Source organism: Heterodontus francisci, chromosome 7 (assembly GCF_036365525.1).
Source record: "Heterodontus francisci isolate sHetFra1 chromosome 7, sHetFra1.hap1, whole genome shotgun sequence".
NCBI classification, from domain to species: Eukaryota; Metazoa; Chordata; class Chondrichthyes; order Heterodontiformes; family Heterodontidae; genus Heterodontus; species Heterodontus francisci.
The window spans coordinates 15524970-15544542 of NC_090377.1; the positions used below are offsets into that span (position 1 = coordinate 15524970).

The 19573-nt window shown below is 45.0% G+C and overlaps 2 protein-coding genes across 3 annotated transcripts in view; one reads left to right on the forward strand and one right to left on the reverse strand.

Moving 5' to 3' along the window:
• Window positions 1–4454, reverse strand: part of stam2 (signal transducing adaptor molecule (SH3 domain and ITAM motif) 2) — a 68945-nt gene extending 64491 nt beyond the window's left edge. For both annotated transcript variants that reach the window (XM_068034834.1, XM_068034833.1), the window contains exon 1: window positions 4062–4454. In XM_068034834.1, coding sequence (XP_067890935.1) covers window positions 4062–4101 — 40 coding nt within the window. In that variant the 5' untranslated portion in view covers window positions 4102–4454. The remainder of the gene's footprint in view (window positions 1–4061) is intronic.
• Window positions 4455–4726: 272 nt separating this feature from the next.
• The window catches only part of hacd2 (3-hydroxyacyl-CoA dehydratase 2), a 46127-nt gene continuing 31280 nt past the window's right edge, over window positions 4727–19573 (forward strand). Inside the window, exons 1-2 of the mRNA XM_068034835.1 lie at window positions 4727–4902; window positions 17775–17892. Coding sequence (XP_067890936.1) covers window positions 4772–4902; window positions 17775–17892 — 249 coding nt within the window. The 5' untranslated portion in view covers window positions 4727–4771. The remainder of the gene's footprint in view (window positions 4903–17774; window positions 17893–19573) is intronic.

Genomic DNA, 19573 nt, shown 5'->3' on the forward strand with positions numbered 1-19573 from the left:
TCTATACTCTTCTAGGGCCTCCACTGTTTTCAGCCCTCTGAATCTGACATAAGCCTCCTTTTTTTTCTTTATCCAATCCTCTATATCCCTCGACATCCAGGGGTCCTTGGACTTATTGGTTCTAGCCTTCACCTTTACGGGAACATGTTGGAACTGAACTCTCACTATTTCCTTTTTGAATAACTCCCACTGGTCTGATGTAGACTTTCCTACAAGTAGCTACTCCCAGTCCACTTTGGCCAGATCCTGTTTTATCATATTGAAATCAGCCTTCCCCCAATTCAGTACCTTTATTTTGGGCCATCATTGTCATTTTCCGAAACGACCTTAAATCTTAGAGTTATGGTCACTATCCCCGAAATGCTCCCCCACTGACACTTCTACCACTTGTCTGGATTCATTCCCCAAGATTAGGTCCATTACCACCCCTTCTCTTGTAGGACTCGCTACGTGCTGGCTCAAAAAGCTCTCCTGGATGTACTTTAAGAATTCCGCCCCCTTTTGCACCAAGACAATCCCAGTTAATATTGGGGAAGTTGAAATCCCCTATTATGACCCCATTAGTTTTACACCTCTCTGATGTGCCTACATTAGGGCGGCACAGTGGCTAGCACCGCAGCCTCACAGCTCCAGGGACCCGGGTTCAATTCTGGGTACTGTCTGTGTGGAGTTTGCAAGTTCTCCGTGTCTGCGTGAGTTTCCTCCAGGTGCTCCAGTTTCCTCCCACCGCCAAAGATTTGCAGGTGATAGGTAAATTGGCTGTTATAAATTGCCCCTAGTATAGGTAGGTGGTAGGGCATATGGGATTACTGTAGGGTTAGTATAAATGGGTGGTTGTTGGTCGGCACAGACTCGGTGGGCCGAAGGGCCTGTTTCAGTGCTGTATCTCTAAATAAATAAAAAAATCTGCTCCTCTATCTCTCCCTGACTGTTTGGAGGCTTGTAGTACACTCCCAGCAAAGTGATTGCCCTCTTTTGTTTTCAAGTTCTACCCATATGGCCTCATTTGAGGAACCTTCTAAGATATCATCCCTCCTTACTGCAGTAATTGACTCCTTGATTAATAATGCGACGCCACCTCCTCTTTTACACCCCCGCTGTCACGCCTGAAGATTCTATACTCTGGAATATTGAGCTGCCAGTCCTGCCCTTCCCTCAAACATGTCTCTGTGATAGCAATATCATATTCCCATGTGTTAATCAATGCCCTCAATTCATCTGCCTTACTTGTAAGACTCATTGCATTAAAATAGATGCAATCCAGCCTTGCATTATTCACTTGTGCCTTAACAGGTTTATATTTGCTCTGCCTTCCAGACTGACTGGATGTTGGTCCCGTTCTGGTTCAGGTGCAACCTGTCCAACTTGTACAGGGTCCCACCTTTGCTGGAAGCAGACCCAGGGATCCAGGAAATTAAAGCCCTCCCTCCTGCACCATCTCTTCATCCACGCATTCATCTGCTCTATCCTCCTACTCCTATACTCACTAGCACGTGGCACCGGGAGTAATCCAGAGATTACAACCTTTGCAGTCCTGCTTTTTAATCTGCTACCTAGCTCCCTAAATTCTTGTCGCAGGATCTCATCCCACTTTCTACCTATATCATTGGTACCAATGTGAACCTCGACCTCTGACTGTTCACCCTCCCCCTTCAGGATGTCCTGACATCCTTGACCCTAGCACCAGAAGGAAACATACCATCCTGGTGTCACACCTATCTGTATCCCTTATGATAGGGAACTCTATCACTATAATGCTTCCATTCTTTTTCCTCCCCTCCTGTGCAGCTGAGCCAACCATGGTGCCACAGACTTGGCTCTTACTGCATTCCCCTGTGAAGCCATCTCCCCCAACAGTATCCAAAGTGGAAAATCTGTTAGAGAGGGAGATGTACCCAGGGGACTCAAAGAACAAAAGATAATTACAGCACAGGAACAGGCCCTTCGGCCCTCCAAGCCTGCGCCGATCCAGAGCCTCTCTCTAAACATGTCGCCTATTTTCTAAGCTTCTGTATCTCTTTTCTTCCTGCCCATTCATGTATCTGTCTAGATACATCTTAAAAGACTCCATCGTGCCCGCATCTACCACCTCCGCTGGCAATGCGTTCCAGGTGCCCACCACCCTCTGCGTAAAGAACTTTCCACGCATATCCCCCCTAAACTTTTCCCCTTTCACTTTGAACTCGTGTCCTCTAGTAATTGAAACCCCCACTCTGGGAAAAAGCTTCTTGCTATCCACCCTGTCTATACCTCTCATGATTTTGTACACCTCAATCAGGTCCCCCCTCAACCTCCGTCTTTCTAATGAAAATAATCCTAATCTACTCAACCTCTCTTCATAGCTAGCGCCCTCCATACCAGGCAACATCCTGGTGAACCTCCTCTGCACCCTCTCCAAAGCATCCACATCCTTTTGATAATGTGGCGACCAGAACTGTACGCAGTATTCCAAATGTGGCCGAACCAAAGTCCTATACAACTGTAACATGACCTGCCAACTCTTGTACTCAATGCCCCGTCCGATGAAGGAAAGCATGCCGTATGCCTTCTTGACCACTCTATTTACCTGCGTTGCCACCTTCAGGGAACAGTGGACCTGAACACCCAAATCTCTCTGGACATCAATTTTCCCCAGGACTTTTCCATTTACTGTATAGTTCACTCTTGAATTGGATCTTCCAAAATGCATCACCTCGCATTTGCCCTGATTGAACTCCATCTGCCATTTCTCTGCCCAACTCTCCAATCTATCTATATTCTGCTGTATTCTCTGACAGTCCCCTTCACTATCTGCTACTCCACCAATCTTAGTGTCGTCTGCAAATTTGCTAATCAGTCCACCTATACTTTCCTCCAAATCACTAATGTATATCACAAGCAACAGTGGTCCCAGCACGGATCCCTGTGGAACACCACTGGTCACACGTCTCCATTTTGAGAAACTCCCTTCAACTGCTACTCTCTGTCTCCTGTTGCCCAGCCAGTTCTTTATCCATCTAGCTAGTACACCTTGGACCCCAAGCGCCTTCACTTTCTCCATCAGCCTGCCATGGGGAACCTTATCAAACGCCTTACTGAAGTCCATGTATATGACATCGACAGCCCTTCCGTCATCAATCAACTTTGTCACTTCCTCAAAGAATTCTATTAAGTTGGTAAGACATGACCTTCCCTGCACAAAACCATGTTGCCTATCACTGATGAGCCCATTTTCTTCCAAATGGGATTAGATCCTATCCCTCAGTATCTTCTCCAGCAGCTTCCCTCCCACTGACGTCAGGCTCACCGGTCTATAATTACCTGGATTATCCCTGCTACCCTTCTTAAACAAGGGGACAACATTAGCAATTCTCCAGTCCTCCGGGACCTCACCCGTGTTTAAGGATGCTGCAAAGATATCTGTTAAGGCCCCAGCTATTTCCTCTCTCGCTTCCCTCAGTAACCTGGGATAGATCCCATCCGGACCTGGGGACTTGTCCACCTTAATGCCCTTTAGAATACCCAACACTTCCTCCCTCCTTATGCCGACTTGACCTAGAGTAATCAAACATCTGTTCCTAACCTCAACATCCGTCATGTCCCTCTCCTCGGTGAATACCGATGCACTACCTGCCTAGTTCTTGTACTCTGCCTGGTGGTCACCCATTCCCTTTCTGCCCCTGAGCAGTCTTTACATTTAGGGTTTAGTTCCTTTTCAGTTGTGCCCCTCTACAAAGGAGGCACTTTCATTTGCTTCCATTTAATGACACCGGTTGTTAAAATGGCATACGGGATCCTTGGCTTCCTAAATAAAGGCACAGAATACAAAAGCAAGAAAGTTATGCTAAACCTTTGTAAGAGATTGGTTAGGCCCTAGCTGGACCGAATGGCCTTCTCCTGTGCTGTATCATTCTATGGTCAATATTTCCTGCCTACAACTTAAGGCGGTGACTCATACACAGATTTGGTACCCTATGACTATTACATTTAAGTTGTTTAAAAGTTACATAGAAAATAGTAATTTATATAAAACCAAAAGCCAATAGATAGGAAAACCCCTGATCATCTCAGCCGTAACTTACCGACATCTTGGTCGAATGGGTTGTTGGCGAAGAATGGCATGGTTGAAATTAAATAGGAAACCTTTTAACTGGGGGTAAATATCCTCTAGAGGTAGGCCGCGGCGTTTCTCCCGCTCTAACCCCACAACACCCGCTCCTCTGCCAGTCTTTGGCGCATCCTAACAGCCGAGGCCTCCGACCAATTTCCCCCCCTCCCCCCTTTCTTCGCCTTTAGTTATTTGTTTGCTACACGAATTGAAGCACCCCCAACGAAATAACTATTCCCCGTCCAACAAATCTGCCAGGAGCTAAATGACGTCGCGGGAGGTGGGGAAAAATAAAATAAATAATAACTTGAGCGCCGGTCAGGTGATTCCTTTCGCCTCCGCCCCGCTTTCTTCCATTGGAGGTGTCGTTCCGCGGTCCTCCAGTGTATTCAGCCAAGCTAGAGGGCAGCACTGGGAGAAGTGCTGGAGGCGCAATTCGCTATCAGCCGGGCCAGGGGGCAGCACTGGGAGAAGAGCTGGAGGCGCAATTCTCTGTCAGCCGGGCCAGGGGGCAGCACCGAGCAATAAATGCAGGCGGCGTAGTTCACTGTTCGTCCGTCAAGGGGGGGCGGGGCGAGGCGAGGCGAGGCGAGGCGAGGCCGGGGCGGGGCAGCGCAGCACCAAGCACATATTGCGCATGTGCGGTGGAGCTGGTGGTTGGCGCTCAGTGACGGATTGATCACCATGGCGGCGGTGACTGGGAGCTGGTCGGAGCAGAAACGTGGGATTAGTGATGGGCCGCAGAGGAAAAGAAGAGGCCCAGGACCCATCGCCACCGCCTATATGGTCGTTTACAACGTGGTAATGACAGCTGGGTGAGAAGTTGCACTTTTAAAGCTGGGCGACAGATTATTCCGTATTCTGCGCAGGGACCGTCCGCAAATTGCTACCTCTCTTTGTGAGCGTACAAAGGCCCCTACTGTGTTTTTTTAGCGTCGTCTTAAATAATGTTGTAATAATGCCATAGGTTTATGTAGAAAAATAATTATACATTCAAAGATAACATTCCGCTTTATTCCTCCTTATTCTCCATTCTTGCAGAATTGGTTGCCTTTTATGGATGGTCCCTAAATGAGTGAGTTTAGTACAGGATGGAGGAAAATTATTTGTGGGAGAACTATATGAAATGCAACAAAGTTCTGCATATATATTGTAATAGAAGGAATACTCCTTTTTGCCTTCCATTGAAGCTTTATTTACATTAGTGGGCTAAATGGTGTTACAGTCGAGGTAGGAAGTGTGTATGCAAATCACTGATGAATATCATTGCAATGCATATGTGTACCCATGTTGTGTAAAAAAAAAAGCAACTACAACTTTGTTCCAGTGTAGTTCTCCTCTTCAGGACTCAGCTGAGAAGCTCTATCAGTGCACTGTTGCTTCATACTGAACTGAGTTGTCAGGCTTTTTGATGTGGAGGAGAGTGGTGCCAAGCTGGGAGCTTGGTACATATTTATCTCGATAGATGGAGAGAATGTATTTATCTCCAACTGGCAGATATCTGGGAGCAGGTTGACTGACTGTCCTTGGTTTGAAATGCCTCCTGAAAGAATAGATAAAAGCAATTATATTGTTTCAGTTCTCCCCTGCTCTGCATGTAGAAAAACAACATTTTATGTTCCTGAAAAAAAAAGAAATGGTAATATTCAAGGTTATCAAAAGATTTCTTTATTTATAGCTCTCTGTTGAAGCTTCTGTACAAGACAATAACTTGTAATTATATGGTGGTTGTTATGTGAAAGCACATTTTTGAGCACTCTACAAAGATAACCCTGAACTGGAAAGGGGGCAGGACAAATGCAGGCTGTGGGGGGCACAGTATTAAAACAAAAAGGCTTTTGAAGGCAGTTAAAAGTTTAAAAAAAAACAAAGATGTGCACGTCATCAGGGTCTCAAAGCATTTTACAGCAAATACTTTTTGAAGTGTAGTTGCTGTTGAAGTGTAGGAAATGTGGCAATCACTTCATGCACAGAAAGATCCCACAAATAACAATGAAATAATGGCCGGATTGTCTGTTTTGTGAAGTAATGTTATTTGAAGGATAAATTAGGGCACCAACCAGGAAGAACTCCCCTGCTTTTTGAAACAGTGTCGTTGGATCTTTTACAGTTTAATGTCTCAATGGAAAGACAGCACCTCTGGCAGTCTTCCTGAAAGGACTGGCAGGGCCTTAGTTTGATGTCTGAACTGAAAGATGGAAGAAAGATGAAGACAGAGCGAGTTAGGGATGCAGAATGGTTTTGAGAAGGAGTAGGGATGGATGGCTGATCAGTTTCTGATAGTGGAATGTGATAACTGGGGGAGTAGTCAATAACCTGGAGTCACAGCAACACGGGTGAAACATTTGGAGAGATTTAATTGGGTTATGTGAGGTTGTGGCGCAGTTTGGGATTGAGACAGGGATCTTGACAGTTTTTTTTTATACCCACTTCTTTTCTCCACCCCCCCCCCAAAAAAAAATTTGTCTTCAGCCAAAGGTGACCAGTTGCATGAGGTACACTAATCTCAGTCCCGAAAACAACCTCATCCTGCAATGGTCGAGGAATATTTTTTTTTCTGTCTTGCTGGTGAATTCATCTTTTAGGTTGCTTTTTTTCAATTTCCTCCTCATTGACCTACTAAATGTATCCCGAAGGAACTGGGTAATTGCACTTGTATCAAGTCAGATTTTCAACCCTGGGAGAGCTAGGAAACATTAGCACAAGGTAGTTTGGCTGCTTTCCTCTGTTCCCTCTTCTCTTGTGGAGCAACCATTTCCCTCTGGAACTTGGTCAAGTTGCCATTCTTCCCATCAGCATGAACAGTGAATATTCATGATCTATCTGACTCTGGAAGATTTCGTAGCCAAGTCATGGGAACACGGGGACAGGAGCAGGCCAGTTTGCACTGCAACTTGTTCTGCCATTCAATGAGATCATGGCTGATCTGCAAATTAACTCCTTATACCCATTTTTTGGCCAATATCCCTTAATGCCCCAGTGAATAAAAATTTTAAATCTGAGATCGATAAATTAACAATTGACCTAGCATCAATTGCCGTTTATGGATGAGATTCCAAACTTCTACCAGCCTTTCTCTTTCCTAATTTCACTCCTGAAAAGTCTCACTCTAATTTTGACTATGCCACCTAGTCCTCGACTCCCCTACTAGCACAGTTTCCTTATCTGTTCCCCTTAATAGCTTGAAAGGGAGGCAGACTAGTGATTCAGAGCCCAGGCTAATGCTCTAGGGAAATGGTTTCAAATCCCACCACAGCAGATGGTGAAATTTGAATTCCATTAATAAATCTGGAATTAAATTCTAGTCTAATGGTGACCATTGGCGGTTGGTGTAAAAGAAAAATCCATCTGGTTCTTTTTAGGGAATGTCCACTAGGGAAGGAAATCTGCTGTCCTTATCTGGTCTGGGCTACATAGACTCCAGACCCACATTTTGGCTCTGAAATGGCCTAGGAAGCCACTTAGTTCAAGGGCAATTAAGGGTGGGCAATAAATGCTGGCCTAGCCAGTGATGCCACGTCCCACGAATGAATAAAAACAAAAATCGCCCTTAACCTTCTAAATTCCTGTCCTGTCCTCGCTCGGCATCTTCACGCGTGCAGCTCTGGTTGTGGGGTAGGGGTGTGTGGTGTCTGCAAGATGATGCTGCATAGTCCAGAGCAAGAAATACCTGAATTTTTTTTCCCCCCTTCTCTAATTTAAGGGAGATGTAGCTGACTCGGCACAGAACTGGGAGGCAGCTGTGGCTCAGTGTGTGGTATGCTCACCTCTTGATTCAGAATGTTGTGTGGGTTCAAGTCCTATTCCAGAGACTTTAGCACAAAAGTATCAGCACTACTGAAGGAGTTCTGCACTGAGGTGCTATGTTTTGGATGAGACGTTAAACAGAGGCCCTGTTTGCTCTCAGGCGGACATAAAAGATCTCGTGATGCTATTTTGAATGCCCAGTATCCTGGGCCAATATTTATCCCTCAACCAACATCGTAAAAACAGATTCTGGTCATTTATCACATACTGCTTGTGGGGCCTTGCTGTACACAAATTAATTGGTTTTAAAACACTTTGGGATGTCCTGAGGTGGTGAAAGGCACTATATAAATGCAAGTCTTCCTCTCAGATCTCCCTTATCTGCATTGCTCAAATCTGGAGAGTTTTTTATGCTTTTTTGTAAATTGTACTTTGGCTAATGTGGTTAATTAGATTTTCTCTTCTGGGTCTGATTAAAGAAGCTTCTTGATGAGAGAGAGGCTTTAGTGCTTTGTGATGATGGTGGATTTTCTTTTGTTAAACAGGCCTGGGATTCAGACTCAATTACGCTCTGCATTTACTCCAGAATCGCTGACCTGATCTATTGCATTCTCATAAATGTGTCTATTTAAGGAAAATACCGAGGGATTACTCTTGTCCTAATATCTGTGACTTCTACCTCTGTTGCATTGCAGTGTCGGAGAAATTTAAAGAAAAACAGAGCCGAGCCATTTTGCTGTTTCTTTCTGATCTGGAGCTGTGAGCTTAACAAGCATCTGCCATTCTACAACCTGCCCTTAGCAGTGGCCGTTGGTCTTTAATTGTCTATGAACTTAAAAGGGCAGGAGAACTTAAACTTAGCAGCAGAATGTTACATGGGACATTACATGGTCTAAGTCCTATCTTAATATCAATGCTGATCAAAAAGGCTAATGAAATGCTGGCCTTTATATCTGGAGGACTAGAATACAAGGGGATAGAAGTCATGCCTCAGCTGTACTAAGCCCTAGTTAGATCACACATGCTGTGAGCAATTCTCAGCACCACAACCTAGGAAGGATATATTGGTCATGGAAGGAGTGCAGTGTAGATTTACCAGAATGATACCTAGGCTCCAAGGGTTAAATTACGAGGAGGAATTGCACAAACTAGGGTTGCATTCCCTGGAATTCAGCAGGTTAAGGAGTGATTTGATCAAAGTTTTCAAGCTATTAAGTGGCACAGGTACAGTTGATCGAAACTATTTCTACTGGTTGCGGAGTCTCGGACTAAGGGGCACAGTCTAAAAATTAGAGAAAGACCTTTTCAGGAGTGAAATTAGGAAACTCTTCTACGCACAAAGGGTGGTAAAAGTTTGGAACTCTGTTCTGCAAATGGCAACTGATGCTAGATCAATTGTAAATTTTAAATCTGAGATTGATAGATTTTTGTTAACCAAAGTTATTGAAGGTATAAGGAGTTAGGTTGCAGGTCAACCATTGAATGGTAGAGCAAGCTCAAGGTGCTGAATAGCCTCCTCCTGTTCCTATCTCCTTTACTATGAGTGACACAAAAGCGCTTCGTTCAGTATTCAAAATAAATTGTGGGGAAGTGAGATGTAAAGTTGCCAGAAGTCACTGGCGCTTATTAACTAAGGTGAGAGAGTTGGATGTTTGATCCCCATTCACTGTTCTGTTGGTTGATGTCAGCCATGATGGTAGCACTGCTGCGATTGGCCTCTGCTCCCCTAGATTAAAGAGGGGAAAAGTCACCCTTGTGGGGGGGGGCAGTGTCCCTACTCCTACTTACTGTCCAACCATATCCGCTGGCAAGTGTGTGTGTTTAGGTTGGACCAAGGTTGAATTGTGTGTCACTTGCGCAGGCTCCATCATGACGAAAGGAGACTTCAGAGAAACTGGTGGTTGGTACAAGGGGAGGAACATTACCACATGCAAAGAGGCATTTCAGTAAAGGTGACCGTGTGGATGTTGCTCAAGCAGGAGGGTGTGAATAATAAACCTGAAATCACAGTAGAGTTCTGATGAAAGGTCATAGACCTGAAATATTAACTTTGTTTCTATCTCCAAAGATGCTGCCAGACCTGTTGAGTATTTTCAGCACTTTCTGTTTTCATTATCACAGTAGTGTAAATTGGTGTACTTGGAAAAAAAATTGCACTGCCCTAGAATTAGTTTAAACTTTGTCCTTCACTACCAATACTGAGCTCGCTTTTTTGGGGATAAGAAGCCAGGAGCTTTCCATAGAGAAAAAAGGAGAGCAAATCATCGAGAATTTCACTTGCAAGACCTGGGCTACCTTCAAGTTTCCTCCATTGGTCAGTCTTGCATTCAGAATTACCAGGAACCTAGAAGCAGAAGGCTGTGACAGGAGTGTGCAGGAGAGTGGGTGAGAACATGGGACACCCGGTAGATCTAGGGGCTTGGGGGAAAAGCGTAGAGGACGCAAATTTGGAATGAAGAGCATGCAACAAATCATAGTCGTAATGTCGGCTCTGTTGAAATTATTAATAGATGCAACTCAACAACCTGGACTTGGACAAAATAAAGTTTCTGCCTTATGAGAAATGTCTTATCAATTAGAAGTGGGTTAAAAGGCATCTAATCACAAAAATTAGAAAACGTGAACTGACGGCTGCTGGGCAGCAACACCTCAATTTAAAAATTATCATCCTTACTTTCAAATGGCCTCATTTTCTCCCCCACCCCACTACATCTCTGTAACCTCCAGCAGTCCTCCAATTCTGTCCTGCACATCCCTGATTTTAATAGCTCCACCATTGGTGGCAGTGTCTTTGACTGCCTAGACCCTAAGTTCTGGTATTCTCACCCTACACCTCTGGTCCTCTTTTTTTCCTCCTTTAGGAGGCTCCTTGATACCTTCTTCTGTGACCAAACTTTTAATCATCTGCCCTAATAACTGCTTATGTGGCTTGGTGTCAAATTTTGTTTGATAATTGTGTCTGTGAAGCACTTTGGGGCGGTTTGCTATGTTAAAGGTGCGATTATAAATGCAGGTTGTTGTTGAGCTGAGAGTAGATAGCTTAGTCTTTCATCTCAACCAGAGTAGTCACCTGAAGTGATTAAAGGTCAGTGAGCTTCCACAATGGTTAACACTGGTTAAATGCAACTGAGTCAGGCTGACCTAGAGGGTACAAAGGTTCAGTCTGCAGCCAGTGCTAAATTAGCTGATTTCCACTGCAGGAGAAATTGGGTTGTTGCAATTGGTGTCAAAAGAACAAAGATAATTACAGCACAGGAACAGGCCCTTCGGCCCTCCAAGCCTGCGCCGATCCAGATCCTCTCTCTAAACATGTCGCCTATTTTCTAAGCTTCTGTATCTCTTTTCTTCCTGCCCATTCATGTATCTGTCCAGATACATCTTAAAAGACTCCATCGTGCCCGCATCTACCACCTCCGCTGGCAATGCGTTCCAGGTGCCCACCACCCTCTGCGTAAAGAACTTTCCACGCATATCCCCCCTAAACTTTTCCCCTTTCACTTTGAACTCGTGTCCTCTAGTAATTGAAACCCCCACTCTGGGAAAAAGCTTCTTGCTATCCACCCTGTCTATACCTCTCATGATTTTGTACACCTCAATCAGGTCCCCCTTCAACCTCCGTCTTTCTAATGAAAATAATCCTAATCTACTCAACCTCTCTTCATAGCTAGCGCCCTCCATACCAGGCAACATCCTGGTGAACCTCCTCTGCACCCTCTCCAAAGCATCCACATCCTTTTGATAATGTGGTGACCAGAACTGTACGCAGTATTCCAAATGTGGCCGAACCAAAGTCCTATACAACTGTAACATGACCTGCCAACTCTTGTACTCAATGCCCCGTCCGATGAAGGAAAGCATGCCGTATGCCTTCTTGACCACTCTATTTACCTGCGTTGCCACCTTCAGGGAACAGTGGACCTGAACACCCAAATCTCTCTGGACATCAATTTTCCCCAGGACTTTTCCATTTACTGTATAGTTCACTCTTGAATTGGATCTTCCAAAATGCATCACCTCGCATTTGCCCTGATTGAACTCCATCTGCCATTTCTCTGCCCAACTCTCCAATCTATCTATATTCTGCTGTATTCTCTGACAGTCCCCTTCACTATCTGCTACTCCACCAATCTTAGTGTCGTCTGCAAATTTGCTAATCAGTCCACCTATACTTTCCTCCAAATCATTAATGTATATCACAAACAACAGTGGTCCCAGCACGGATCCCTGTGGAACACCACTGGTCACACGTCTCCATTTTGAGAAACTCCCTTCTACTGCTACTCTCTGTCTCCTGTTGCCCAGCCAGTTCTTTATCCATCTAGCTAGTACACCTTGGACCCCAAGCGCCTTCACTTTCTCCATCAGCCTGCCATGGGGAACCTTATCAAACGCCTTACTGAAGTCCATGTATATGACATCGACAGCCCTTCCGTCATCAATCAACTTTGTCACTTCCTCAAAGAATTCTATTAAGTTGGTAAGACATGACCTTCCCTGCACAAAACCATGTTGCCTATCACTGATGAGCCCATTTTCTTCCAAATGGGATTAGATCCTATCCCTCAGTATCTTCTCCAGCAGCTTCCCTCCCACTGACGTCAGGCTCACCGGTCTATAATTACCTGGATTATCCCTGCTACCCTTCTTAAACAAGGGGACAACATTAGCAATTCTCCAGTCCTCCGGGACCTCACCCGTGTTTAAGGATGCTGCAAAGATATCTGTTAAGGCCCCAGCTATTTCCTCTCTCGCTTCCCTCAGTAACCTGGGATAGATCCCATCCGGACCTGGGGACTTGTCCACCTTAATGCCCTTTAGAATACCCAACACTTCCTCCCTCCTTATGCCGACTTGACCTAGAGTAATCAAACATCTGTTCCTAACCTCAACATCCGTCATGTCCCTCTCCTCGGTGAATACCGATGCAAAGTACTCGTTTAGAATCTCACCCATTTTCTCTGAGTCCAAGCATAACATTCCTCCTTTGTCCTTTAGTGGGCCAATCCTTTCTCTAGATACCCTCTTTCTCCTTATATATGAATGAAAGGCTTTGGGATTTTCCTTAACCCTGTTTGCTAAAGATATTTCATGACCCCTTTTAGCCCTCTTAATTCCTCGTTTCAGATTGGTCCTACATTCCCGATATTCTTTCAAAGCTTCGTCTTTCATCAGCCGCCTAGACCTTATGTATGCTTCCTTTTTCCTCTTAGCTAGTCTCACAATTTCACCTGTCATCCATGGTTCCCTAATCTTGCCATTTCTATCCCTCATTTTCACAGGAACATGTCTCTCCTGCACGCTAATCAACCTCTCTTTAAAAGCCTCCCACATATCACATGTGGATTTACCTTCAAACAGCTGCTCCCAATCTACATTTCCCAGCTCCTGCCGAATTTTGGTATAGTTGGCCTTCCCCCAATTTAGCACTCTTCCTTTAGGACCACTCTCGTCTTTGTCCATGAGTATTTTAAAGCTTACGGAATTGTGATCACTATTCCCAAAGTAGTCCCCTACTGAAACTTCAACAACCTGGCCGGGCTCATTCCCCAACACCAGGTCCAGTATGGCCCCTTCCCGAGTTGGACTATTTACATACTGCTCTAGAAAACCCTCCTGGATGCTCCTTACAAATTCTGCTCCATCTGGACCTCTAACATTAAGCGAATCCCAGTCAATGTTGGGAAAATTAAAATCTCCTATCACCACCACCCTGTTGCTCCTACATCTTTCCATAATCTGTTTACATATTTGTACCTCTATCTCACGCTCGCTGTTGGGAGGCCTGTAGTACAGCCCCAACATTGTTACCGCACCCTTCCTATTTCTGAGTTCTGTCCATATTGCCTCACTGCTCGAGTCCTCCATAGTGCCCTCCTTCAGCACAGCTGTGATATCCTCTTTGACCAGTAATGCAACTCCTCCACCCCTTTTACCTCCCTCTCTATCCCGCCTGAAGCATCGATATCCTGGGATATTTAGTTGCCAATCATGCCCTTCCCTCAACCAAGTCTCAGTAATAGCAATAACATCATACTCCCAGGTACTAATCCAAGCCCTAAGTTCATCTGCCTTACCTACTACACTTCTTGCATTAAAACAAATGCACCTCAGACCACCAGTCCCTTTATATTCATCATCTGCTCCCTGCCTGCTCTTCCCCTTAGTCACACTGACTTCATTATCTAGTTTCTTACAGGCTTTTGTTACTACCTCCTCACTGTCAACTGACCTCAATTGGTTCCCATCCCCCTGCCACATTAGTTTAAACCCTCCCCAACAGCGTTAGCAAAAGCACCGCCAAGGACATTGGTTCCAGTCCGGCCCAGGTGTAGACCGTCCAATTTGTAATAGTCCCACCTCCCCCAGAACCGGTCCCAATGTCCCAAAAATCTGAACCCCTCCTTCCTGCACCATCTCTCAAGCCACGCATTCATCCTGACTATTCTTTCATTTTTACTCTGACTATCACGTGGCACTGGTAGTAATCCTGAGATTACTACCTCTGAGGTCCTACTTTTTAACTTGGCTCCTAACTCCCTAAACTCTGCTTGTAGGACCTCATCCCGTTTTTTACCTATATCATTAGTGCCTATGTGCACAATGACAACTGGCTGTTCACCCTCCCCCTTTAGAATGTTCTGCAGCCGATTTGAGACGTCCCTGACCCGTGCACCTGGGAGGCAACATACCATTCGGGAGCCTCGTTTTCGACCACAGAACCGCCTATCTACTCCCCTTACAATCGAATCCCCTACGACTATAGCCCTTCCACTCTTTTTCCCGCCCTTCTGAGCAGCAGAGCCAGCCACGGTGCCATGGACCTGGCTACTGCTGCCTTCCCCTGGTGAGCCATCTCCCTCAACAGTATCCAAAACGGTATACTTGTTTTGGAGGGAGATGACCGCAGGGGACTCCTGCGCTGCCTTCCTGCTCTTTCTCTGCCTTTTGGTCACCCATTCCCTTTCTCCTTCAGCAATCCTAATCTGCGGTGTGATCAATTCACTGAACGTGCTATCCACGACCTCCTCAGCATCGCGCATGCTCCAAAGTGAGTCCATCCGCAGCTCGAGAGCCGTCATGCGGTCTAACAAGAGCTGCAGCTGGACACACTTCCTGCACGTGAAGGAGTCAGGGACATCAGCCATGTCCCTGAGCTCCCACATTGAGCAAGAGGAGCATGATACGGGTCTGAGATCTCCTGCCATTTTTAATCTTAAGTTTAAACTTAGTTAAATGAAAAAGGAACGAAAAGTTTTTCCCAATCACAATAAAACCAGAGAAATCGAAAAAGCCTGACCTTATAAACACCCCACCGAGTCCTTTTTTTTTTGGTTAGAGGAGGAGGGCGGGTGGGAGACACTACAAGTGTGGTGTCTCGGGTTCAGAAACCGCCCAAATATATAGTGTTTTACTTACCCAGCAGCCCCCTGGCCTCCGCCGAAAAACAAAAGGAAATTAAATTTACTTTCAAACTGACTTTCCCAGCTGCTCACACGCTGCTCCCGAAAAAGCTGCTGCACTGAAAGGGGCTGATGGGCTAAGAGACGGGAACGCAGCAGGTTCCGAGAAGTATTCACAAATCTTTAAAGATGGCAGGGCAAGTTGATAAGGTGGTTAAGAAAGCATATGGAATTTTTAGCTTTGTAAATGGGTACATTGAATGCAAAGACAAGGACAGTGCTAAACCTTTACAAATCCCTGGTTAGGTCTCTGCTGAAGTGTTGTGTACAATTTTGGGCACCACACTTTAGGAAAGATGTTAAGGCCCTGGAGAGGGTGCAGGGAATGTATACCAGGATGATATCAGGGATAACCGGCTTCTTCAATTATATGGAGAGGTTGGGAAAGCTGAGATTTTTCTCCTTGGAGCAGAAAAGATTAACAATTTGCAAATTCTCCCTGTGACAGCGTGGGTTTTAGCCGGGTGCTCCGGTTTTCTCCCACAGCCAAAGACTTGCAGGTGATGGGTAAATTGGCCGTTGTAAATTGCCCCTAGTGTAGGTAGGTGGTAGGGAATATGGGATTACTGTAGGGTTAGTATAAATGGGTGGTTGTTGGTCGGCACTGACTCGGGCCGAAGGGCCTGTTTCAGTGCTGTATCTCTAAAATAAAAAAAATAAAATAAAATTGATCTAGCATCAATTGCTATTTGTGGAAGAGAGTTCCAAACTTCTGCCACCCTTTGCATGAAGAGGTGTTTCCTAATTGCACTAATTGGCTCTAATTTTTAGACTACTCCCCAACCAGTGGAAATAGTTTCTCGGTAAAACAGGAGTCTGTGCTCTCTGGTCTGTTCCCAGGGATGCACACCGAGATAAACATCAACTGCTGCTGGAGGATCATCAACTCCGTGAAAGACGCTCTTTGGTTTGCCCAAAATTTCCTGGTCTTCCACTGCAAAGAGTTGTCCACGATCGAATGTTGCAGACTGGCACATTCCAAGGTCCAGGACTATGTGCTGAGGGACGCACTAAAGCTTGGGGCAGTCGCTGCAAAAGCTGAATGGGGAAAAACCACTGTGTAAGGTCCTCCCGCCATAGTGAACTGAGGGGCTGGACCCTTGGGAAACCCCTCAGGCTGTATGCACCAAAGTATGGTTTTGCTGTGTAATGCAAACGTGCATTGCATGTAAAATGGAAGCATTGTGAGACAACTCACGTTCTCTATTGAAGAAAACTGATTTGTTTTGCACTTTCTGGAATGTCAACTTGGAACTATTTTGAACTGTTATGTAGTGTATTTTTTTTTTACAGATTTTTATGAATAAAGTATATTTTTCGGGAAAAAAATCTACCCTATCCGTTCCCCTTTAATTTTTTGAAAACTTCAATCAAGTCACCCTTTAACCTTCTAAATTCCAGGGAATGCAACCCTAGTTTGTGTAATCTGTATTGTAGCTTAACCCTTAGAATCCAGGTAATATTCTAGTACATCTACACTGCACTCCCTCTAAGAATAATATATTTTTCCTCAGGTGTGGTGCCCAGAACTGCTCACAGTAATCCAGATGTGGCGTAAGCTGAAGCATAACTTCTACCCCCTTGTATTCCATTAGCCTTTTTGATTATTTTCTGTACCTGTTTGTGCCATTTTAATATTTCCATATCTGGAGAGGTATGTACAATTTGAGTTACCTATGAACAACTTCCCAAAGAGTTAGTTACCATTTAAGCCCCTCTGCCATGGAATCCACTAGCTTTTTTTTCCACAAGGCCTGCCTTGTGTGACTCCATCTATCATTGGACTCTGTCTCACTCCCCGGCCCTCCGTTGGACAATCCTGACTCTCTTGCGTTCTGGTTCTCATTTGCAGTGGGGAAAGGTCAGTGTAATCTGTTCATTCACCAATCATTGGCATCTCATTCTTGGGAAGGATCAGTCAACCAGTGAGGTGGTTTAAAATTCACCACAGGCAGCACTCTCAATCGCCTGACTTGCCAAGTGTGAAACTTAAGCTGATCTAAAACTGTGCAGCCCATATGTTAACTTGCACTAAGTCCCGTTCACCTGTGCTCGCTGACCTACATTTGTTCACTACCTGCACCCTCGCTTCGCGCTCTCTCCTCCTCTCTCCTCCCTGTTCGAGCAAACCTTTGGGCGCCTATCCTAATATCTCCTCTTCGGCTCTGCATCAATTTTATTCTGATGATGTTCCTGTGAAGCAACTTGGGATGTTTCACTATGTCAAAGGTGCTGTATAAATGCAAGTTGCTGCTGTTGAACCAGGCATTAAACTGTTGGAATTCTGTCAAGGGAAGTTGGTGTGGGTAATGGGAATGTTAACATGGCTTCAGTAGGAGATGCTGTTCTGAGGCTGTGGCTACGGCATGTTGGAGAGTAATAGAGGAGAGCTTTACTGTGTCTTTAGTAGCTCGGAGTCCCCAATGTTGGTGCTGATCTGCATGATGTTGTGCCTACTTAATAAATGTTTTCATTTCCAGATGGCTAGTCATCGCTGTGGGACTAATTCGAGCTGGCTTGGCAAGGGGCACATACCACGGTCTCTATTATTCCATTGAGAAGCCACTGAAGTTCTTCCAAACAGGAGCGTTGCTGGAGGTGGGTGGTGCAGATGGTCCTTTTTTTATCAGCCAGGTAGAGCTGGGCTGTTCCCTGGCAACACATTCCTTATGTCAAACATGGTTGAAACATTTGTTTTACTTCGATCCTGACAGCTGCAGAGTTTGAAAGTTGAGTCAGCAATGGTCACACCGCGGGTAGTGACGACGCAGTAATAGTAGGAGCTGCCCTTTACAGTAACGTCAGCAGTCTTGAGTCTATCTTAGAACTTCAGGGTTCCTGTAACATTTTGCCCTTTATCGGGTGGCACAAGAACTGCCAGTTGCTCGTATTTAACAGTGATTGTTCTCCATTAATTAATCTTGAATGAAAATGTGCTTTTCTGCAGCAGATACTGGAGCTTCTCTGGTTAGAGGGAGCTTGGCTGTATTAGTACCATGGGGAGACTGATGGATGGTGTTTTGGGTGGGACTGGATGTTTGCTAGTGGGACTAATTGGCGAGTATGATTGGTAGGAATTGGGGAAGCCTGGCTTTGTGCTTCAAGGTGCATTCCATTAGAGTTATATTTGCTGATCACATAAGGAATGTTCCTGGGATGGAGGGATTTTCCTATGAGGAAAGATTAAATAGACTGGGCCTTTATTCTCTGGAGTTCAGAAGAATGAGAGGTGATCTCATTCAAAATACAAAATTCTTACAGGGCTCCACAGGGTTGAGTCCAGAACCAGGAAACATGGAATGTCCCTTTTGAAGCTGCTTTAATAATCGATGGTTAGAGGACAAACTTCTGTAACAGCTTTCACAACTTAAAACGTCCCAAAGAGCTTCACAGCCGATGAAGTACTTCTGATATATAAACAGGATGTGCTGGAAATACTCAGCAGGTCAAGCAATAACTGTGGAGAGAGAAAAACAGTTAACATTTCAGCTCTGTGACCCTTCATCAGAACTGGAAGATGTTGCAGATGCAACAAGTTGCAAGGGAAGGTCTGTGATGGGATAGAATGCAGGAGTAATTATAAATGAACAGCAGAATCAATATCAGCACCCACTGTCTGAATAATGAGAGCAGTGGATATGACCTGCAATTGTTGAACGTAGTGTTGAGTGCAGAAGGTTGTAAAGTGCCATTCCTTGAGCTTCCATTGAACTTAATTGGAACAATGTAGGAGGCTGAGGGCAGAGAAGTCAGTGGGAGTAGGATGGAGAATTAAAATAGCAAGCGACTGGATGTTCTTGACGCTAATGAACAGAGTTGTTCTGCAAAGCGATCACTTGTGTAGCAACAACTGTTGTGGAGAAAACGCTACAGCCCAATTTGTGCATAGCTTGGCCCCACAATCATCCATAAGATAAGTGATTAAAAACATGAAAATTTTGGAAAAATTAAGTTTAAGTAGAATTTGAAGAGAAATGGAGTTAGTGTTTCAATTCAATGATCTTTGATCAGAACTGAGACATTAACTCTGTTTCTCTCCCTATTCATTTGTGGGATATGGGCGCTGGCTGACTAGGCCAGCATTTATTGCCCATCCGTAATTTCCCTTGAGAAGGTGGTGGTGAGCTGCCTTCCTGAACCGCTGCAGTCCATGTGGGGTAGGTACACCTACAGTGCTGTTTGGAAGGAGTTCCAGGATTTTGACCCAGCAACCGTGAAGGAACGGCGGTATAGTTCCAAGTCAGGATGGCGTGTGGCTTGGAGGGGAAATTGCTGGTGG